This window comes from Salmo salar, chromosome ssa11, assembly GCF_905237065.1.
Source record: "Salmo salar chromosome ssa11, Ssal_v3.1, whole genome shotgun sequence".
NCBI lineage: Eukaryota > Metazoa > Chordata > Actinopteri > Salmoniformes > Salmonidae > Salmo > Salmo salar.
Window position 1 is genome coordinate 37317485 of NC_059452.1, and position 24604 is coordinate 37342088.

Here is a 24604-nt window from a genome sequence, read left to right on the forward strand (position 1 = left end):
CTGTTTGGTTGAACACGACCCAGGTAAACAGTCTCCACCTCTGACAGACTACGGCCAGCTTTCTATTCTCTCCGTCTCATCCAGGTTTGTGACTCACCATAGTTATACCTGGCTCGTATCAACAATCCTTTCAGCGATGTCCGTCTCTCTTGCCCACCAATGGAAAATGTGTAATTCAAAACTGTTAAAGAATCTCTCCACCTTGTAGATAAGTGTAAACAAGCCTGGCTTGAACCAATGACCATGCAGTTCCTATCAGAACAAGCACACTAACTCCTACGCCTTAAAGGTCCAGACCTGCACTCTTCCTACAACATAGTATTCTTTGTTCCAGCCCAGCACTAACACACCTGATTCAACCACCAATTCATTTAACATAGGTGTTTTAGCACTAGGATGCACCCCACCCCCATCCCTGTATGTGTCTTATTTGGGCTCCAGACAGTCAGGCGGTAAGACAGGCCAACGGATAGAGAGATGGAAATGGACAGACGGAGACGGACAGACAGATACAGACATACATATACAAACAGACACAGTACATGCAGACAGACAGAAACAGACAGACAGAAGCATCTCTCAGTCTGTGAGTCTGGCATTCCACACGGTGAAGTACAGTTGTGGCCCGTGTAATATTCATATGTGTAAACATACTGAATTATAATTGGATGCATTTTACCGCCGTATCATACTGTGCTATGATTGGTTAAGACCACCCAGATGGTTAGGTCATGGTCAGTTGATCATGGTTGGAGATAAGTGAACATGCCAGTTGTAGCTAGCTAATAAAGAGCTACGTTAAGAAATATCCTGTTGTACTGCATTTTATTATTTTGCACAAAGCGTGCAAAACAAGACAGCCCGCATTTGCTGTTTTCAAGCCTGCTCATTCTGGTGGGAACAATCCTGGAAGCATTCGGTGTCAGTCAGGAGTGTGTGTGTGTGTGTGTGTGAGAGACTTTCAACCCAAGTATGAAAGCCATGACAGGGGAGGTGGAGTTTGAATTTAGTCACTGAATGTGTTGAGAATGATTTCTGCTTCTCAAAGAGGGCTCTCTTTGACTGAATGGGTTACCCTGGGAATCAGTGGTCTTGGATATACAACTCTTAAAACTGCAGAGCCAGCAATCTCCATCCAAGTTGGTTTGACTGAAGACTGTGGGGATCTACTCCCTCTAGAGGCCAGTTGTGGTAACACAGGACTGGTACTTCAAACAGATGAATGACACAGAAAAGACAAATGGCATGATAGTATATAAAATTTAAATAAAACATCAAAAAGATGGCGTCCAAAAATTGCACCTTACTCCCTATATAGTGCAGCAGGGTCCATAGGGCGCAGGGCAACATTATTGCACTATAGGGGATTGGGTACCCCCTGTATATAGCCTCATTATTGTTATTGTGTTACTTTTTTCACTTTAGTTAATTTAGTAAATATTTTCTTAACTGTTGGTTAAGGGCTTGTCAGTAAGCATTTCACGGTAAGGTCTACACCTGATGTATTCGGCACATTTGATTTGGGGAGACATTTGGGACACATCCCATAGATGTCATCAGATAGCATGGCTTTTGAGAATCTCTCAGGATATTCCCTACAGAGCCATTCCCTACAGAATCTCTATAGTATACAGCTCAATTCCTGTTAACACAGTGCACCTACTTCAATATGATCTTAACACCTTATAAATGTGTTGGGTTGTATAAATCAGATGAATAGGAAAGATTTGTTTTGGACCAGTAGAAAGATGTCACACACACACACACGGTGCTGGTCGAAGACAGGTTTATTGCAGTACATAAAACACACGACAATAGACAGTTATAGTTTCAAGGTCACGTGCACAAGTACAGTGAAATGCCTTTCTTTCGAGCTCTAGTTACAGTGGGATGTTCACTATAACATCCCAATCTTCACCTTTTAGAAACCCGTTTTACAGTGCTTCATTAAAACAGTAACATTGTTTCATTGTTACGTAAATGTTTCTTCAGCATTCTGAACGACATAGGATTTTTCCTCTGGCTCACACGTTCTCATACAATCATATGATTAAATACTACATCAAATAAATGCACTTGTAAAATACAGACCATAGTTACTGTATGGGTCAATCAATTAGCCAAATATTGGCATGTTGTTCTTAAAAAATCTGAAGAAATGTACATAAAGTACTAAAAAGTGTTGATCGTATTCAATAAAAATGCTTGTGGCAAGAGATGAAAAGAAAGAAAGAAAGAAAGAAAGAAAGAAAGAAAGAAAGAAAGAAAGAAAGACCATAAACCTCACTCTTTCATCCTCTCTGACAGGTACAGACAGACACAAACTCCCTACAACATGAATCATGGTGGGAAAAGTAGAAGTGGAATGCTTAAAGGTTTTGTAAGGGAATAGGAGAATGAGAAGGAGAGAGGGATGAGAAGGACTTGTAGAGACACAAACCTACCCCCCCCCCCACCCCACCCCCCACCCCTCTCCAAAACACACATGTCAATATCATCTGGAGGAGTCCATTGTGATATTGCCTCTCATTCATCTCCTGGTTGTCCATAACAAACCCCCATAGCCAGCAGAGGTTGAAGTAAAACATGTCGGCCGCTAGTGAATGAACACAGCCCATAAACTATAAACCCTTGCCAGGCCTTGATGGATGAAGGGCTCAGGCGGAGCGTCCGTGTGGCACCGTTTTACGGTGTGCTTGCGCACCACCTTTCTGCAACAATACTGAACAGATTAAATATGACGATGAACAAAAACACAAGGGTTTTAGTGTTTTTTGGTTTTGGTTTTCTGGTCTTTGTCTCATTGCTGTCTGAGGAGGGTTCCATGTGAAACTGTGCCATCGTCAACATTGTTTTCCTTGAAGATGAGAGGAGTTTGGACGTAGAAGAAACTACAGGCCAAGAAAAACGGTCTCTTTCTGTGTGTGATGTATTCATTTTTTGCCAGGCTACACTCCAATTTCTAGAGTCATAAATCTTAATCTAAATGTTTGTCTGCTTGCTGTTGTTTTTCCATATGGGATGGAATCTGTTTTGTGTTGTTCCAGCTTCTCCTATGACCTTGATCCCACCACTCCCTTCCTCTGGTGCAAGGGCTCCGCCAATCATGACGCGAGCTTGGTCAGTAGACGGTTTTTGATGGACAGACGTTCTCCGAGAGAGATAAGTGTCTGAAGCAGCCGTTGTTGCCCTCCTTTGTGCCCAGTCCAGAACCGTTGCCGTTGGTGTAACAATAACTGCCCTTCTCTTTTTCCTCTTCAGTCAGACTGCTTTCTTCACCATCCTCCTCAACATCACTTCTTTCATCTCTGGTCATCTGGAGTAGAGAGAAAGAGACACAGAGACACAGAGAGAAAGACACAGAGAGAGAGAAAAAGACAGACACAGAGAGAGACAGAGAGACAGAGAGAGAGAAAAACAATGTACTCAGAACATACATGGAGATATAATGCCACTTTCTACCTCAGAGACCATCATCATCATCATCTCTAACACAGTAGTTCCCATAGTTCTCTCTCTAAAGTCATTATTTGTGATCCAAGAAAATAAAACCAGTGTCTCAAGCCAGTACTCTGTCAAAAAATAAATCAGCTGTGCCCAACCATTTTGGAATCGCTGCTACTGCATCACATGCAACACAGTTCTGTGTAGCCCAATATCACTCAGAACAAAACATTCACCTAAAAGTAGCATTGAAACCTGGGGCTGCATGTATTGAGCATCTCAGAGCAGGAGTGCTGATCAAGGATGAGTTTAGCCTTTCAGATCACAATGAATAAGATTACATGGATAGCTGATCCTAGATCAACAGTCATACTCTGAGACGTTACATACATACAGCCCTGAGCTATTTCAACCAACGCTGAAACCCAATTGGCCGCCTTCGATCAATCAAAAACACCTGGAGTTTAATCCATGGTAGGTCAGGTCAGTCTTTCAGACTTACCATAATAGACTCTATTCTCTCTCCTTGAGCCGTCTGACCGCTCTGAGCCAGATTGTGTTTTCCAGAAATATAATTATGTTCGGCACAATGCTAAATCACCAATAATTAGGTCCCAATGGCAACCCACTGTTGTCTTGTGACCTCGTGGGGGTTGAGTAATTGCCTCTGGCACCTTAGCTGTTTTCTGACATTGCCGTAGTTGACAGGGATCGAGCACCTTGCCAAGCCCAACACAATTGCACACACACACACACACACACACACACACACACACACACACACACACACACACTGTTCTAACTGCTCAGTTACTAAGTCTACATGGACAGAACAAGAACAATGAAACAATGAAAAAAAGGAGCGTTGGGTCTTAGGCTAGATTCTAGACCACACTGACAGAGAACAGACACTGTAGTCATCTGACAGAGAACAGACACTGTAGTCATCTGACAGAGAACAGACACTGGTGGAGTCACCTGACAGAGAACAGATGCTGTAGTCACCTGACAGAGAACAGACGCTGTAGTCACCTGACAGAGAACAGACGCTGTAGTCATCTGACAGAGAACAGACGCTGTAGTCACCTGACAGAGAACAGACGCTGTAGTCACCTGACAGAGAACAGACGCTGTAGTCATCTGACAGAGAACAGACGCTGTAGTCACCTGACAGAGAACAGACGCTGTAGTCACCTGACAGAGAACAGACGCTGTAGTCATCTGACAGAGAACAGACGCTGTAGTCACCTGACAGAGAACAGACGCTGTAGTCACCTGACAGAGAACAGACGCTGTAGTCACCTGACAGAGAACAGACACTGTAGTCATCTGACAGAGAACAGACGCTGTAGTCACCTGACAGAGAACAGACGCTGGTGGAGTCATCAGACAGAGAACAGACACTGGTGTAGTCATCTGACAGAGAACAGACACTGGTGTAGTCATCAGACAGAGAACAGACACTGGTGTAGTCATCAGACAGAGAACAGACACTGGTGTAGTCATCAGACAGAGAACAGACACTGGTGTAGTCATCAGACAGAGAACAGACACTGGTGTAGTCATCAGACAGAGAACAGACACTGGTGTAGTCATCAGACAGAGAACAGACACTGGTGTAGTCATCAGACAGAGAACAGACACTGGTGTAGTCATCTGACAGAGAACAGACACTGGTGTAGTCATCAGACAGAGAACAGACACTGGTGTAGTCATCAGACAGAGAACAGACACTGGTGTAGTCATCAGACAGAGAACAGACACTGGTGTAGTCATCAGACAGAGAACAGACACTGTAGTCACCTGACAGAGAACAGACACTGTAGTCACCTGACAGAGAACAGACACTGTAGTCACCTGACAGAGAACAGACGCTGTAGTCACCTGACAGAGAACAGACACTGTAGTCACCTGACAGAGAACAGACACTGGTGGAGTCACCTGACAGAGAACAGACACTGGTGGAGTCACCTGACAGAGAACAGACACTGTAGTCATCTGACAGAGAACAGACACTGGTGGAGTCACCTGACAGAGAACAGACACTGTAGTCATCTGACAGAGAACAGACGCTGTAGTCACCTGACAGAGAACAGACACTGTAGTCATCTGACAGAGAACAGACACTGTAGTCATCTGACAGAGAACAGACACTGTAGTCACCTGACAGAGAACAGACACTGGTGGAGTCACCTGACAGAGAACAGACACTGGTGGAGTCACCTGACAGAGAACAGACACTGGTGGAGTCATCTGCACCACAGCACCAATCAGAAGCTACTGACCCATAACACCACATGGACGTCAATGCAGGAGGGCTGAGGTCTCTGTTACCCTCCACCCACATCAGACAGCACTGAGTTTCAAAGAGACCACCTGTTGGCTCTGTATGATCTAGTCAGGCCAGTCAAGCAGCTGTAGGCTGGGGCTCTATGTGTGTTTAGAGCCATGTTTCCCAGACCTCTCCTATAGTAGGATCCACTTACATCTAACATTTTAGTCATTCAGTAACTTTAGTGCATTCATCTTCACATAGCTGGGTGAGACAACCACATCAAAATCAAATCACATTTTATTGGTTGAGTAAACATATTTTGCAGATGTTATTAGGGGTGTAGTGAAATGCTTATGTTCCTAGCTCCAACAGTGCAGTAATACCTAACAACACAAAACAATACATGCAAATCCCAAAAATAATTGAATCAAGAAATATTCAAATATAAATATATATATACTGTAAAGGATGGTGTGTAGAGACAGTATGGACAGTATATGAATAGAAAAAGTGTGTGCAGCAGTAGTTATACTAGTACACCCGTTTCATCTGGACAACCCCTCATCAACCTCTGGTCAACCCATCATCAACCTCTGGTCAACTCATCATCAACCTCTGGTCAACTCATCATCAACCTCTGGTCAACTCATCATGAAGTTGGTATTCTGTCAGTTTGTACCATCACAGTCGTAGCAAGATCATGTTCTGTCAATAAAGTAGTTATCAAAGTCAGTGCTAGTAGGAAAATACTTTTAAATACTTGATTCATTTAAGGTACTATTTGAAGAGGTAGGGTTTCAGGTGTTTTCAGAAGATAGCCAGGGACTCTGCTGTCCTAGCTTCAGGCGGAGGCTGGTTCCACCATTGGGGTGCCAGGAGAGAGAAGAGCATTGACAAGGCTGAGTGGTAGCTGACATCCCCCCCCGTAGGTTATTCCACTTATTTGTCTTATACAAAAACCAGCAAACCTAATTCCAACTAATCAAGAACGTGATGATGAGTGGACCAGATGAAACAGGTATGCTAGTACAGGGTAGATCAGTGGAAGACCACCTGTTGATGGAAGTAGAATGGCTGGGGGTACTCAGAGAGCGGTTTGGGGAACACTGGTTTGAGTGTCAGACTGGAATGATTCAGGCCTGCTTTAAGTGGTGACGTTGTGACCAAATGATGGCTGTCATAAAGGGAATGGATGAAGAATGGAAAAGAAAGAGTGAAATAAACCACTGCCAAAAAGATGACTCACTTTGCCAAAGAGGAACTTGTTGACCATGCGCAGGATGAGGTAGGCCCAGAAGATGTGCAGGAACAGGAGGACCACCAGCATGACGTTGAAGAAGTAGTAACCAAAGAACGGGGGGTACTGGAGTGTGGGGTATACCCACGTACAGTGGATCAGCCTGGAATGACATAACCAACACAATGATGGTGATGATAATGGTAATGCATTTTATTTGCAAGATACTTTTTCACAAACCCGAAGTGCTAAAATATAGATTTATATGATACATACTACTAGATATGATAAGCTCTGTTAAACATTTAAACTTGTCCTGGGTGGTGTTCAGTGTGCATGGAACGTGAGAAAACGACTTGAAGCAGAGGCAGTATAACCAGTAAGAATTCAATAAGATTATTTTTCCTATTCGAAAAATGTTTTGCTTTTCATGCCTATTAAACATAAGCCTTTGTGAAGGAAAATAACGGCTAATCTTTGCTTTATGGGGATTTTTCATTATTGAAATAAGTAGGTAAATACTATGTAACTATCTGTATAAAAATGATAGCTAAGAAATCTGGTAGTCAATTTGTAAGTAATGTCCATGAGAGAAAGGGGACATTGTTCAGCTTTCCAGCTTTCGTGCTCATTCAATGGTGTCCAACGCAGGAAAGATTAACCAGTTGCGGAAACACTGGGTCGTATTCAATAGGCACCAGACTGAAACAGGAAGGGAAAACCTGAGCCTGACCAAAAATAAACATTCGTTTTTTTTGGGGGGGGGGCTGACTACAGAAAAAAAAAAATCTAGAATTAAAATATGTGGGGGAAAAAAAATCAAACGTTTGTTTTCGCTTTCAGTTGCATAACCTTTTTCTACGGTGTGCACTAATGAACACGACCCTGGTTTATTTTCTCTGCAGAGAACAGAACATGATGTTTTGTGCTTTTGCAAAGTTCAACGTCTCTTTGTTTGGCCTTTCAGAGTGAAATGAGATGGTTGATTGTTTCTCACAGGAGAGGTAGACAGAACATAATTCAATAAATATTGGCTTCTGTATCACTGAGCGCTCATGAGACAAAGACATTCCCCTGACAATTACTCCTCCTGTGTGCCTACTGGTGAACATACAATAGAGAGAGAAACACACACACACACACACGCACGCACGCACGCACGCACGCACGCACACAGCTAGGGTTTGTTAGTTGCCTTACCAGAATGGGAAGATGATCAGTCTGGTTACCATGAACACAATGGCAAACACCACAAAGAGACTGTTGCAGGTTGTCTCCCATTTGGCGTAGTTAAACAACTTGGCAGACTGGGGTAGGAGAGAGAAGAGAGAAAAACACAGTGAGTCTCCCCGCTACCAGAAACACACGACACAGCTCACCCTATGGGGGTGTTCTATATGCACCCATTTCTCTTCAGTGCACTACTTTTAACATGAGCCCTATGTTTACCAGGGGGCCATTTGGGACGTAACCGTTGCTCTGGATAAAAGTGTCTGCCACTCTTGGCCTCTTGAGACTCATCTCATTGGCTCAGTGGTCTAAGGCTCTGCATCGCAGTGCTAGCTGTACTGCTAGAGATTCTGGGTTTGAGCCCAGGCTCTGTCGCAGCCGGCCGCGACCGGGAGACCCATGGGACGGCGCACAATTGGCCCAGCGTCATCCAGGTTAGGGAGGGTTTGGCCGGCAGGGATGTCCCTTTCCCATCGCGCACTAGCGACTCCTGTGGCGGGCCGGGCGCAGTGCACGCTGACACGGTGGCCAGGTGCACGGTGTTTCCTCCAACACATTGGTGCGGCTGGCTTCAGGGTGAAGTGGGCATTGTGTCAAGAAGCAGTGCGGCTTGGTTGGGTTGTGTTTAGGTGAACGCACGGCTCTCAACCTTCGCCTCTCCTGAGTCCGTACGGGAGTTTCAGTGATGAGACAAGACTTTATCTACCAATTGGATACCACAAAATTGGGGAGAAAAAGGGGTGAAATAAATAAATAGAAATTTAAAAAAGTATCTGCCACACACACAGAACACACACACCACACAGAACACACACACCACGCAGAACACACCACACAGAGACACTCCACATGGTAGCAGACCTCTAGCAGGACGTCGGAGGCATCGTGGATGAGCATCACCAGGGTTCCTATACGGATGTAGTTGACACACCAAGAGAAGGACAGCAGTGTCAGGGTGGCCAAATGGTGGATGATCTGTTCCTTAAAGTCCTAGAGGAGACAACACAACAAACATCTTCACCTGTTGTTTCTGTTGCTACTGTTGTTATTCTACTACGTGTCTTCAAAATCACTTGATAGTGTGACATGCATAACTAAGCAGGCAGATGGTCAATGTTAGGCATGTTGGAACAACTAATAAACGGCTAATAGTGTGTATCATATAGTGGAATATATAATTAACTGTAATTGCTTCTGAGTAGCCAACTGCAATTTACTTTGATAAAAAATACTTTGTTGATTTCCTGATATGATAATTTCTACATACTTTCTACTTTTCATCTCCATAAGACATTTAATGCTCTGGCCTGTCAGAGGTGGCAGGCAGGCCGCTATCTAATTAGGACTGCAGTAGGAAACTAATGTGAGAAAGCAGAGCTTCAGGACCTCTTGTTTTTCCATCTTATGAGAAGCAGCTAAACGGGTCAGAGAGTGGAAGATAATGCAGGTGTATGGGAAAGAAAGCAGAGCTTGAGAAAAGCCCATAGGGGCTGGCAGGGACTGGGATCCCCGACTCTCACCTTCCTCTTGACATCAAAGGTGACTCTGAAGAGAAGAGAACCATAGAAGCTCATCTCCAGGATGTAGTACCAGTACTGAGAATCCAGCATGGTCTATAGAGGGAGAGGGAGAGAGGGAGAGAGAGAAAGAGATAATGAGATGTGTATAGCGAGAGGGAGAAAGAGAAATACCAGTAACAGGTAACAATCTTACAGTGCCATGAATGAATCACAGTACAACAGAACGGACTCAAAACAAAGAGCTCTCCTTTGTCTGAGTGTTTGCGTCTGAAATGGCACCGTATTCCCTATATAGTGCAAATGCCTCTGTTCAAAAGTAGTGCACTAAATAGGGAGCCATTTCGAACGGAGACAGTGTCTCTAGCTGGGGCAAAGAAATCAGGGGCTGTGTAGCCATCAAGCATCTTAGAGTAGAGTGATGATTTAAGATCAGTTTTGACTTTTAGATCACAATGAATAAGACAACATGGACAGAGGACAACTGGTCCTAGATCAGCACTCCTACTTAGAGACCCCTGTTTCAAGGACAGATTTTTCCATCTACGTAACATTGCAAAAATCTTAAACTTTCTGTCCAAAAATGATGCCAAAAAATGAATCTATGCTTTTGTCACTTCTAGATTAGACTACTGCAACGCTCTCCTTTCCAGATACCCGGATAAAGCACTAAATAAACTTCAGTTAGTGCTAACCACGGCTGCTAGAATCTTGACTAGAACCAAAAAAATGTATCATATTACTCCAGTGCTAGCCTCTCTACACTGGCTTCCTGTTAAAGCAAGGGCTGATTTCAAGGTTTTACTGCTCACCTACAAAGCATTACATGGCCTTGCTCCTATCGATCTTACCGATTTGGTCCGATCCATGTGAGAGACGCAGACTCGGTCTCGACCTTTAAGTCTTTATTGAAGACTCATCTCATTAGGTCCTATGATTGAGTGTAGTCTGGCCCAGGAGTGTGAAGGTGAACGGAAAGGCACTGCTGTCTCTGCCTGGCCGGTTCCCCTCTCTCCACTGGGATTCTCTGCCTCTAACCATTTTACGGGGGCTGAGTCACTGGCTTACTGGTGCTCTTCCACCTAGGAGGGGTGCGTCACTTGAGTGGGTTGAGTCTCTGACGTGATCTTCCTTTCCGGGTTGGTGCCCCCTCGGGTTGGTGCTGGGGGGAGATCTTCGTGGGCTATACTCTGCCTTTTCTCATGGTAGTAAGTTGGTGGTTGAAGATATCCCTCTAGCGGTGTGGGCACTGTGCTTTGGCAAAATGGGTGGGGTTATATCCTGCTTGGTTGGCCCTGTCCGGAGGTATAGTCGGATGGGCCCACAGTGTCTCCCGCCCGCTCCTGTCTCAGCCGCCAGTATTTATGCTGCAATAGTTTATGTGTCGGGGGGCTAGGGTCAGTCTGTTATATCTGGAGTATTTCTCCTGTCTTATCCGGTGTCCTGTGTAAATTTAAGTATGCTCCCTCTAATTCTCTCTTTCTCTCTCTCGGAGGACCTGAGCCCTAGGACCATGCCTCAGGACTACCTGGCCTGATGGCTCCTTGCTGTCCCCAGTCCACCTGGTCGTACTGCTGCTCCAGTTTCAACTGTTCTGCCTGCGGCTATGGAACCCTGACCTGTTCACCGGACGTGCTACCTTGTCCAGGACCTGCTGTTTTCGACTCTCTCTCTTTACCGCACCTGTTGTCTCCATCTCTGAATGCCCGGCTATGAAAAGCCAACTGACATTTACTCCTGAGGTGCTGACCTGTTGCACCCTGTACAACCACTGTGATTATTATTATTTGACCCTGCTGGTCATCTATGAACGTTTGAACATCTTGGCCATGCACTGTTATAATCTCCACCCGGCACAGCCAAAAGAGGACTGGCCACCCCTCAGAATGTGGTTCCTCTCTAGGTTTCTTCCTAGGTTCCTGCCTTTCTAGGGAGTTTTTCCTGGCCACCGTGATTCTACATCTGCATTGCTTGCTGTTTGGGGTTTTAGGTTGGGTTTCTGTATAGCACTTGTGACATCGGCTGATGTAAAAAGTGCTTTATAAATACATTTGATTGATTGAATTTGATTGATATATATACGGCCCCAGAGCTACATGGTGTTTTATACTATGCTACACCTGGTTTTTACTTAGCAACTACAAGGTTAAAATTGCAATTGCATAATAATTAGTCTATCTAATACCACTTTTTATTTTGGGGATTCATCAAAATGATAGGCCAACAAGTTGGATACCAAGTAGTTACCAACTGTGTTGAATTCTTTGTTGCAAATACGATCACATAAAAAACATCCAAAATCTCTCTACAAACTATGCCTTCATCCCAAATGGCCCTCTAGTCCTGATGTAGTGCACTACGTTTGACCAGGGCCAATAGGAGGCGCCATCTGGGACGTGACCTGTATATACTTAGACCTGCTTTAAACACCAAGCAACATTGTTAGGTATGGAGCCTGGTCAAACATAATCCTAGCCTCGTCGTTCCAGTTTGGGTGACATCATCATTCCTTTGATTAGGACTTGGCACCCAGTAAAGACTGAACAGCAATCTAAGCCATACACACATTCCCCCACTTGTTAAAAATAAATACAAAAATTGTCTCACTACTAAATATGGACCTGTGTATGTGTATTTTGGACCTGAGAATAAGTATTATCAACAAGCTTTATGTTTTATGTGTGAGCAAACTCGTAAATCTGGACATGGTTTGAAAATGTTAGCCAAGTTGCGGCTGTTCAAGTATGATATGTTGTTGTTCTTCCTGGTTGGTTATACTAGTGTGGAGACACGTGAGAAGAGTCTTCAAAATCTCCCTGGTAAATGACCAGTAGTGCTGAGCAATTAACCGAAAACATTTAACAACTAATTGACCAACGTCAGTTCAATTATTTGAATTTTTTCTGTGAGCTCAATGCGCAGTTTCTCTAGAGAGAAATCAGATCAAGCCTGAACTGTGCGATGTAGTAGGGAGTTGTAGTTTCCAACCCACTAATATTCTATATGCCTACTTGTCCGGTCGGTGTGGGCAGAGATCTGTATATAACAACGAGATGATCATGTCTCCGTCACAACAATGGGAGTCTTTGTCCCAAAGGCGGGAAGGCAGGCGACAAGCTTAGGTCCAAAATAAGCCCCAAAAATATTTTATTAAAGTAAAGTAATGTGAATAATAAGCAGTAATGGGCGGTCACTACCATCACGGCACTGTTATTCACTGTTTTATTCTGTCTTGTTTCAGCATTCAATCCACATAATGCATACAGAAACCAAAAATCCTGATCATTTGATTAATAATCGAACAGACCTCAAAAAGCACTAATCGCTCAGTACAAGGCCCAATGACTAGAACACACACACACACACACACACACACACACACTATTCACACGCACACATACACACCTGTTTTGGAAATCCATTCCACACTTCCCGCGTATCATAAAACCATTCTTTCTGAAATACAAAACAAAAGGAGAAACATGCAGTGAAATCTTTAAAGAACATTACAGGACAATCTCATCATGATGCTTTCAATTTCAACTGGCATTGCCTTCCAGGCCTTCAGACACTTGCTGAAGCCATCACCGTCAAATTCCCATAGAGCTCACCGCTCTGTCCTCTCCTCCCCTCTTCCCCTCATCCGCCTCTCCCCTCCTTCACTTCAGGGCAGAAGGACTGAAAAGAAGTTCAGCTCAGCTCAGATAATATTTTTATCCAGCAATTGAGTCTTCCATTTTGACCTCCTCCCTGCTTTTGCCCGGGACAACCAGTTAAAGTTCTACTTTGAGGATGTTAATTTGATGTGTATAACATATCATAAAGTGTTAGGAATTTGTAGCCGGTGTGTGTTTTGGTGGTACTGAATGTAACAGAGTTAAGATACAGTAACCTCACTCCACATCTTGAAATCTCTCCACACGCGCTGAATTGTTATCTTGTAAACACTTGTGTTTGTGAAGCAGAGGATCACTAGAGTCACTACTCACATCATACAGGGACACAACTCCTCCAATTAACGCCAACAGATAGAACACAAACCTCCAACTGCAAGACAGAGACAGACAAGGGACACTAATATAAGAAGAAGAATAACACTACTGAGTGAAAGGTGAAAATGTGGAATAAGCATACTCTCACACACAGCACACCGTTTTACCTCGCCTCTCTGAACTTCTTCAGTACTCCGGGACGATCCTGGTTTCTTCTCTTTCTGAACCAGCGCTCCACCTGCCTAACGCACCAGCCGCTCTTCTTAGAGAGACCATCTAAACCAGCCTGGGACACACACACACACACACACACACACACACACACACACACACACACACACACACACACACACACACACACACACACACACACACACACACACACACGAGTTCAGAACCAAGTGTGTTTGATTAGTGCCAGCTGCCAGCTAAACAGAGGACTACTAACCCCTATGCTAAGTTGACTTCAATAAATTGGGGTAAATCAGATGTCACCAAATTCGCTTTAGTAGGGCAAATTTGTCCCCACTAGCTGGCTACTTGTTTCATTACGCTGGCTACTTGTTTCATCACGCTGGCTACTTGTTTCATCACGCTGGCTACTTGTTTCATCACGCTGGCTACTTGTTTCATCACGCTGGCTACTTGTTTCATCACGCTGGCTACTTGTTTCATCACGCTGGCTACTTGTTTCATCACGCTGGCTACTTGTTTCATCACGCTGGCTACTTGTTTCATCACGCTGGCTACTTGTTTCATTACGCTGGCTACTTGTTTCATCACGCTGGCTACTTGTTTCATCACGCTGGCTACTTGTTTCATCACGCTGGCTACTTGTTTCATTACGCTGGCTACTTGAGATTTCGGTAAGACACTGGACCATGAGTGCTGTGTAGCAGCCATCAGCAGACAGTTATTAGCAGATAGAGGAGCTGATAATCTCTCCCTGGAGATCATCTCCATTCAGCAAAACAACCATCAGGATATTTAGTTCTGAGAGGTCTCGTGGTGTGAGGTTTCACTAATCCCTTCAAAGACTGTCGAGACCGTCTGACGATATACACACACATCAGGAGGCTCACACACACACGCACACGCACATGCAGATGCGTGGAAATTCACACGCACAAGCACACATAGCCGCACAAATGTGTGCGTGTACACACACAAGCGCACATAGATGCATTGACACACACACACACCACACTTACACACACACACACCTCATGTGGAGAGATGGGTAAAGGGCAAAAGTCATGTGGATAAACATTAACATCCCTCATGACCACATGGTGAGTCATGGACCAAAACATTTGGCCTGGAGCATAGCATCTGCATTAAAGGTTGGTTAGCTGGACATTTGGGTGATGTACACGATCACAGGTCTGAACAGGAGATATACTGTATGATAGTACCCCTGTCTGAGCCAGAATGGCCCATAGGGCCGGAGCCCATCTCCTATAACTGTAGCCTGCGGCAGCTGGACAAGTACACCCCCTGGACAGGTGAATTAACTTGAATCCAACCAAATTTACTTGAATTTCTATCACAGGGCCATATGCTACAATCCAGCTCCTTAATGCTGACTCCCTAGCAGAGCAGTGTCAGGAAATATTTGTCGTCTTTGGTATGACTAGACCAGGTATCAAACCCCCCAACCTTCCAATCTCAGGGCTGACACTCTAACCACAAGGCCACTGAGTTGGTCAGAGCATCAGCATCCTCCAACCAGGATTTCATGAGTGACAGATTGGTCAAACCCTGCCATCTGGCACCCTGCCTGAGTGCCAGATGGGCAGGGTTTGACCAGAGTGCCAGATGGGCAGGGTTTGACCAGAGTGCCAGATGGGCAGGGTTTGACTAGAGTGCCAGATGGGCAGGGTTTGACCAGAGTGCCAGATGGGCAGGGTTTGACCAGAGTGCCAGATGGGCAGGGTTTGACCAGAGTGCCAGATGGGCAGGGTTTGACCAGAGTGCCAGATGGGCAGGGTTTGACCAGAGTGCCAGATGGGCAGGGTTTGACCAGAGTGCCAGATGGGCAGGGTTTGACCAGAGTGCCAGATGGGCAGGGTTTGACCAGAGTGCCAGATGGGCAGGGTTTGACCAGAGTGCCAGATGGGCAGGGTTTGTACTATTCAGGCTATTAGAATGTCTATGATCTCATAGTGCAATGACATTTGATATTGACACTAATATTTAGGTCTATATGTAAAAGGTGTACGTGTGATTTCTAATATGTAGGGTTAATACCTGGCCAGGGTTTCTGGAGTGAGAGAGATAGTAGAGTTCGAGGATGGGGTTGTCTGCTACTCTCAGTCTGGCCTTCTCCCGGATCCCCACTGAGGCTGCTAGAGGCGTGGCTATCAACCTGGGGGACAACATACAGATGCAGTCAAATATATTGGACTTTACAATGGGCAGAATGTTCAGATTCTTCTCAAAACTGGTTGAATTTTGACCTTGTAGGCACATGCAAGTTACCACAGGTGAGATTAACTACACAGCAAACGAGAATCATTGCCTCCAACTAAATTAACTTGAATAAAGACACGCACGCACGCACAAACAGTAGAAAAGCAGGTTAAATTGTAACTTAACATCTACTTCCCTGTAGCAACCTATAAAAGGGGCTTTTTTTGTTCAGCAAGCTCTCCTTTCAAACTGGTATCTGATGAGTAGGAATTCTATGGTGTAGGGAGACAGTGAGGTAGAGGTTTGAACTAAAGGTTTGATCTAAACATGGTTTAGTAGTATATAAACAGCACAGAGTATGAGCCGGTTCTCTGGACACAGCACAGTCCTGGACTAGAAACCATTTCAATGGAAAATCTCCATTGAACAAAATATAATATTATACAGTGTTGTGAAAAGGTATTTGCCCCCTTTCTAATTTTCTCTACTTTCACATATTGTTTACACTGAATGTTACCAGATATTCAACCAAATCTTAAAATTAGATAAAGGAACCTGAGTGAACAAATAACACAACAATTACATACTTATTTCATAAACAAAGTTATACAACACACAATGCCCCTGTGTGAAAAAGTAATGCCCCCTTAGACTCAACAAGTGGTTGTGCCACCTTTAGCTGCAATGTGTGGCAGGTAGCCTAGTGGTTAGAGCATTGGGCCAGCAACTTAAAGGCTGCTGGTACGAATCCCCAAGCCTGAAAAGGCTCTGTCAACGTGCCCTTAAGTAAGGCACTCAAACCTAATTGACCCATGAAGTCCAAAATGTTATACTTTTGACTCATTGGTCCATAGAACATTCTTCCAAGAGTCTTGATGATCATCCAGGTGTTTCCAGGTGCTTTTTGGCAAACTAGAGTCAACTTTTTAGACGACTTGGTTCCCATTATGTCTGGAGAAAAGCAAACACTGCATTCCACAGTAAGAACCTCATACCAACACTCAAGCATGGTGGTGGTAGTGTGATGGTTTGGGGATGCTTTGCTGCTACAGGAGTCAGGACCTGGACGACTTGCCTTAATAGAAGGAGCCATGAATATTGCTCTGTATCACAGAATTCTACAGGAGAATGTCAGGCCATCCGTCTGTGAGCTGAAACTGAGCTGAGTCATGCTGCAAGACAATGATCCAAAACACAGCATCAAGTTTACATGAAAATGGCTAAAAAGCAACACATTTTAATTTTTGGAATGGCCTGGCCAAAGTCCAGACCTAATCCCAATTGAGATGTTGTGGCAGGACTTGAAACGAGCAGTTCATGCTTGAAAACCCACAAATGTCGCTGAGTTAAAGCAGTCCTGCATGCAAGAGTGGGACAAAATTCCTCCACAACAATGTGAGAGACTGATCAACAACTACAGGTGTTTGCTTGCGGTCATTACAGCTAAAGGTGGCACAACCAGTTATTAAGTGTAAGGGGGCAATTACTTTTCACACAGGAGAATTGGGTGTTGGATAACTTTGTTAATTAAATAAATCAAACAAGAATTAATTTTTTGTGTTATTTGTAAACACAGGTTGCCTTTATCTAATATTAGGTTTAGGTTGCAGATCTGATAACATTCCGTATCAAAAATCAGGAAAATACTTTTTCACTGCACTGTACATGCCATTTAGCAGACTTTTATCCAAAGCCACATACAGTCAAGAGTGCATACATTTTATATATGGGTGGTCCAGGGAATCAAACCCTCAATCCTGGCAATGCAAGCGCCATGCTCTACTAACTGAGCCATACAGGACTACAGGAGAACATGTTCCTTAGTCAAGACTTAATCTTTGTCTGGGAAACTGCCCCTATATGTTCAGCAAGCTCACCTTTCGAACAGGTATCTGACCAGTAGGAAGGCTATGGCGCAAGGCAACGTCACATAGAGGTCAGACGCTTTGGCGTAGACACGCCCATCTCGGTCCTCTAGGTCCGCCCAGGTCAGGTTGACTGGCAGCCAGAAGCGGTCCCACCAGATCCACTCGTATAGGGTGTCAATCATCCTGACGACACAGGGGTGGAAGAGGAGGGTTATGTTAGAAAACACATGTCAATAGGTATCACGTTACCGAACAGAGGAGGCTGGTGAGGAGAGGACGGCTCATAGTAATGACTAAAATGGTGTGAATGGAATGCTTACAAAAACATGCAACAAGTGTTTGATACCATTCCATTTATTCCGTTCCAGCCGTACTAAGCTCTCGTCTTCCGATTTAATGTGCCACCAGCCACCACTGTTATCAAGTGAGGCCTGAGGAAGACCTAAAGTAAAGTGGAAACGATGTCGCTAATTAACCACATGGGAACAAGATTGCAGTGTGCAGAGTCTCTTTCAATCATTTGCTGAATAGATGTTTTTATATCCAGACATTGTACCATCTAAACCGCTGTGAAATATATTTAACAACCAAAAAACATCGTATTTTCAGCAGTTTGAACCTGGTGTACGAAACGCTAAGTAAAAAAAACGCAAAAAGGAAACTTCGAGAGGGGAAGCATAGAAATAGTGCACATGGAATTGCTTCAATGACAGATCTATAACTCCCATTTATATCTGAATTGTGTCAGGTTGCGCACAAAGCGATGCAGCTTTAACCATGTTTTGAAGCAATGCAGTTTGTTTACAAGTACACTGTTAACAAACAACAGAGTAAAACAAACAAGCTAATATGTTGGGTTCTGATGGGGTTAGGCAATTGAACTAAGCTGATTAGGCATTTATAAAAGTTATATTCTTCAAGAAACAATGTGTATATACCGTTAATTTATAAGTCCAAAAATAGAAGTATCAAATCGCAGATTGACCCTTAAAGATGGAATCCGCAGTAGAGGAAACAGAGTCAGTGTCCGCCCCATGGCCGCTGTTATTGTTTGTTTTGTCAACGAAGGTGAGTGTCGCAAAGTAAAATTGCAGTACACTATTCTGCTGTTCTATTACGTGTGCAATGATGTCCAAGAAAAAAACAAATGTTGGTATGTGTTCTAATCTGGCAAACTGACATGGCAGTTGAACCAATAAGGATTCCAGTTAAGGGGTTGAACTTAGAATTGGGTAAAGTAGCAACTTCATTTGCATGTACTTTATTTATTAACCAGGAATTGATAATGATATATTGCTCATAAATCACAGGTTCCGGATTTCAAGAGTGCATTCATTCACTATCAGTCAGATTTGATACCATTTTACAACATGAGTTGATGAGTTCATTGGACACCAGTGCTATAGGTTGTGTAGATAGTGTGGGTGTGTATAACCTAGGTCACTCCAGTCAAGTGCACATGCAGTTCTTTATTTCCAATTCAAATATTGACACAACAGCCTTCGCCTCTTTCTCAAGATGCTTCCCCACACCTAGTCCAACACACACACACGTCAGCAGAGAAAACATCACTGGCTGCGGTAGACAATGAAATCCAGGGCTGCAGTCTAGCAACATATATCCCAGTAAATCACAGACTAGACTTTTTTCTTTGTAGTTTTTTCTAAACCAAGGTCAACGCTGAAACGGATCACAACCCCTAGTGGTCAAGTCATGGTTAAATAGTTATGAGTTCTTCGAATCCCAGATGGCAGTGAGTTGACATACAGCAGGGTTCCCCCAATGGGTGGTTTTATTAGGCCCCCCAAGTTTTCAGCCCAATTATTTATTTATTGTTGGACATAAGACTGTAAAAACACCTGGAAATCAGCTCCAAGTGATTTTAATTTTGCAAATCTGTTCCAAAGTATTCCCACGCATAGTAGAGAGATGTGGCGTATACAAATGTAAGCAAGGATTGAAATGACTATGTCTTAGTCAAATATTATATCTGTTTGGGCTTCTTGCGGTCAATTTGCAGTCTACACCCCGACCATCCACTCAAGAAAGAAATCGTCTCTAGGCTGAATCTAGTTGATGATCCCTAACGGACAGACTGATTAATGTGAAGGGAAAACAAACTACTACTGAATAATGTCAACAATATCAATAGGGGGCCTCTATGGCCCTGGGCAGATTCTGATGACACACACACCCCTAAACAAGCGCAGACTATTTATTCTTCTTGTCATTTAGTCTTTCACACAGATGTGTGTGTGTGTGTGTGTGTGTGTGTGTGTGTGTGTGTGTGTGTGTGTGTGTGTGTGTGTGTGTGTGTGTGTGTGTGTGTGTGTGTGTGTGTGTGTGTGTGTGTGTGACGTGCTCTCGTTTTTGTGTGAGACTCGTTGCCCCCATGGGGACCATTTTGATGACATCACTGCTGATGTCAGCACATCCCGGGGCTCTCTGTAGTGTTCTGTATAGTCAGTGTGTAACTCAGCACATTTCACTGCCCTGCAAAAACATAACAACAACGCCACATCACAATGACTTTGCGGAGACAATGGAACCACCAACCAAACACATCTACAGGTCGAAATGGAACAACAAAACAACCTTTTAACCACAGAAATGGAATACTAGTTAAATTGCTGTGGTCTGATGGGCAATGTCCTTTCTAGTAATTCTATGTCTACGTGTTTAACCTTATCTTGCACTGATTACACATCTGTGACGCTATTGCATTATGATTCAAAGATAATATCATGGCACCAAGCGTATTACATACTGGCGCTACCTAGCCTGAGCACCTGTATGTTTCTTTGTTTTACAACATCAGATACAAACTACCTATCAAAGACCTGTCTATCAAGTACCTTTCTATCAACACCTAAACAGCAATAAGTCCAACTGAGCTGTGTTAGTATGCCACAGAGAACATTCTGGAATGGCAGTGTGCAATATGTATTGTGTATGTTGCTGTATGAGACGAGTTCAATGTGTATGACATGGGAAATATTCAATGTACAGTATGTATTATGTTGAGGGTGTAATGTACAGTGTTTATCATGTATACAACAGTACTGTGTGTCTAAGACCATTTTCACCTGGGGGAACATTACCGTTTCTCCTATACTAGCAGCCATGCTAGACAACCTAGTCACGGCGGACTGGTCCATAGAGCGATGAGCAGTGTGTATTAGCGGTGTACTGCCAGAACACAGCCGATAAGGAAGGCCTTTTGTATTGTTAGCGTTCTGATGTTGAAGATCTGGGGATTCAGACATTCAGTCAATGAAGAACATGACAAAGCACACTCTGTCTGCATATTGTAAGGGGATGTTTCCTTCTCTTTCTCCTCTCCCTCCCTGGTCTCGCTCTGTTTGTTTCTCTCTCTCTCTCTCTCGCTCTCTCTCTCTCTCTCTCTCCATCCCACATACAGGGGCACAGGGTTCAACTGTACTGGTATCGTACATTTTCATCAACTTTCTCAGGCATGAAAAATGTTTTTCGGTAGGGAAGCATACCAGAACTAGGGAGTGATTTATTATCTTTGACGTGCATGATGAGATAAAATACATACATCACGCAAAGGAGGTTTGCAGAATATGACTTAGTGGGAAAGACGTTATACGTGAATACAGAGACATGATTAAGACAGAACCTAGAACAGACTGTATGCTCAACTCACATAGTATTTTAATGATTGAAAAACAATGTCTCCAATGTATCAAAGATGATCTTTAGATTTTAACCCTGAAAATGACTGTTCAGTCCAAAACGTACAACTAAGTGCAGAATAGGAGGCCAAAAGGTGAAAGGGAGGATAAATAGAGTGTTTTCCTCATTCCACCCACACACACACACACCACTAGATATCCCAAAGAACTGTGACAGGCACTGTTAACTGTAAAGCAATCCATTTCCATGAGTACATGCTCTCCAAACACAAACATCTTTAGAGTACAGTAAACCCAGTCAAGATTTATCTTAAAACTCTGATTACATTTGGAGATATTTTTTTATAGTTCCATTTAAACCAAAATGGTAATTACACTTCACTGGTTAAATGCTTATGACTTCACGTTTTATTTTATTTCACCTTTATTTAACCAGGTAGGCTAGTTAAGAACAAGTTCTCATTTGCAACTGCGACCTGGCCAAGATAAAGCATAGCAATTCGACACAAACAACAACACAGAGTTACACATGGAATAAACAAAACATACAGTCAATAATACAGTAGAACAAAAGAAAACTAAAAGTCTATATACAGTGAGTGCAAATGAGGTAACCCTTTGGGCTATCCAGGTAAAGTGCCAGAGATCCTTCATAGTTTGAGTTTAGGCCGGTTATAAAACTATAAATCAATCAACCTCGAGAGCGTTCAGAAAAGCCTTAGGTGGAGGATCTCTATACACTCACTGACCTACTAAGAAAACAGAGGGTCTATTCAGTCCAATCCTAACATGTAAGATAGAGCTTAGCTCCTCTAACAGGGGGACATGCTCACCTGAAGAGACGATTCCACGTCAACCTCACTCATACAACTCCCACCGGTTGCTTCGGACAGACTCGAGTTGAAACCCGCTCCTCCGTTAACTAGGACAGGTGTAAAACAAAAGAAAATCAGCGATAGCTATTTACATCCCAGGTAGAAGACCCCAGACAACACTACTACAGCACATTCCCTGAAACCATCCAATGAATCCAAGGTCATAGGGAAACAGAATATATCACTCAGCTTCCCACCGTTCCACCCTCAATATGCAAACCAGGTAATGTAGGTCCTGTCCTCACCCTCAGTAGGGAAACCAGGTAATGTAGGTCCTGTCCTCACCCTCAGTAGGGAAACCAGGTAAGGTAGGTCCTGTCCTCACCCTCAGTAGGGAAACCAGGTAAGGTAGGTCCTGTCCTCACCCTCAGTAGGGAAACCAGGTAAGGTAGGTCCTGTCCTCACCCTCAGTAGGGAAACCAGGTAAGGTAGGTCCTGTCCTCACCCTCAGTAGGGAAACCAGGTAATGTAGGTCCTGTCCTCACCCTCAGTAGGGAAACCAGGTAATGTAGGTCCTGTCCTCACCCTCAGTAGGGAAACCAGGTAGGTCCTGTCCTCACCCTCAGTAGGGAAACCAGGTAAGGTAGGTCCTGTCCTCACCCTCAGTAGGGAAACCAGGTAAAGTAGGTCCTGTCCTCACTAGAGCTGTTGATGTAATGTTGACTGTGGGAAACCAACAGGCGTGACAGTCCCTCCATTCAGTAGGCAGACTCTCTCCCTTGCTACCTCTCCCTGTCTTTGTTTGACATTCTTTAAAGGGTCACACCCAGCTCAGGCACAATTGGACAGGAGTTTTTTCCTTCCCCTCCAGGTACGTTGTCGTAGAGGGACAATAATGGAGAAGTATCACGACGCAACACACACACACACAGAGAGAGAGATAGAGTGAGAGGCACACACACGAACAGCCCCACTACCTGCAGCCATTGGTGCCCTCAGGTGATAATCTGTGGCTTGTTTGCATTGTTCTCCAGATAACGCAGACAGGAGCTACTCCTCTACACAATAGTCTCTCTAGTAAAACATAGAACGAGGTGAAAACAGGAGTAAGGAGAGGATCAGCAGACAGGTGGGAAAAATAGTGCTGTTTTGTTGACTTGTTTAATTGATGTTTGGATGGACTGAAGGGAGGGAGCCTAAAGGAAATATACATAGTTGAAAGAGGTGTGTGTTTACTTATGATGGTCATGTAAACAGGACATGTGTTGCTTTTGGAACGTCTTTATGATTCAAATGTAGTTGAAAATAAAAGGAAGTGGTTATCATAACCATCCCTTCATAAACAATCATCCCCGCTCCTCCGTTAACTAGGACAGGTGTAAAACAAAAGAAAATCAGCGCTAGCTATTTACATCCCAGGTAGAAGACCCCAGACAACACTACTACAGCACATTCCCTGAAACCATCCAATGAATCCAAGGTCATAGGGAAACAGAATATATCACTCAGCTTCCCACCGTTCCACCCTCAATATGCAAACCAGGTAATGTAGGTCCTGTCCTCACCCTCAGTAGGGAAACCAGGTAAGGTAGGTCCTGTCCTCACCCTCAGTAGGGAAACCAGGTAAGGTAGGTCCTGTCCTCACCCTCAGTAGGGAAACCAGGTAAGGTAGGTCCTGTCCTCACCCTCAGTAGGGAAACCAGGTAAGGTAGGTCCTGTCCTCACCCTCAGTAGGGAAACCAGGTAAGGTAGGTCCTGTCCTCACCCTCAGTAGGGAAACCAGGTAAGGTAGGTCCTGTCCTCACCCTCAGTAGGGAAACCAGGTAAGGTAGGTCCTGTCCTCACCCTCAGTAGGGAAACCAGGTAAGGTGGGTCCTGTCCTCACCCTCAGTAGGGAAACCAGGTAAGGTAGGTCCTGTCCTCACCCTCAGTAGGGAAACCAGGTAAGGTAGGTCCTGTCCTCACCCTCAGTAGGGAAACCAGGTAAGGTAGGTCCTGTCCTCACCCTCAGTAGGAAAACCAGGTAAGGTAGGTCCTGTCCTCACCCTCAATATGCAAACCAGGTAAGGTAGGTCCTGTCCTCACCCTCAGTAGGGAAACCAGGTAATGTAGGTCCTGTCCTCACCCTCAGTAGGGAAACCAGGTAAGGTCCCCA

At 44.1% G+C, this 24604-nt stretch overlaps 1 protein-coding gene across 6 annotated transcripts; it reads right to left on the minus strand.

The window, feature by feature from the left end:
• Positions 1-1769: 1769 nt before the first annotated feature.
• Positions 1770-24592, minus strand: LOC106562609 (ceramide synthase 2). 6 transcript variants are annotated; one of them, XM_014127562.2, is made up of 12 exons: positions 24575-24592; positions 22468-22556; positions 17985-18158; positions 15946-16063; positions 13863-13981; positions 13693-13750; positions 13109-13159; positions 9707-9799; positions 9048-9176; positions 8157-8263; positions 6966-7119; positions 1770-3316 (listed from the first exon to the last, which is right to left on the minus strand). In XM_014127562.2, the coding sequence occupies exons 3-12, from the start codon at positions 18155-18157 to the stop codon at positions 3122-3124; spliced, it is 1197 nt and encodes a 398-aa protein (XP_013983037.2). In that variant the 5' UTR covers position 18158; positions 22468-22556; positions 24575-24592; the 3' UTR covers positions 1770-3121. The 6 variants fall into 6 exon arrangements, with proteins under 6 accessions (XP_013983037.2, XP_013983038.2, XP_013983035.2 ...); XM_014127563.2 differs by lacking the exon at positions 24575-24592 and adding an exon at positions 24495-24547; XM_014127560.2 differs by lacking the exon at positions 24575-24592 and adding an exon at positions 22795-23308.
• Positions 24593-24604: the final 12 nt, after the last annotated feature.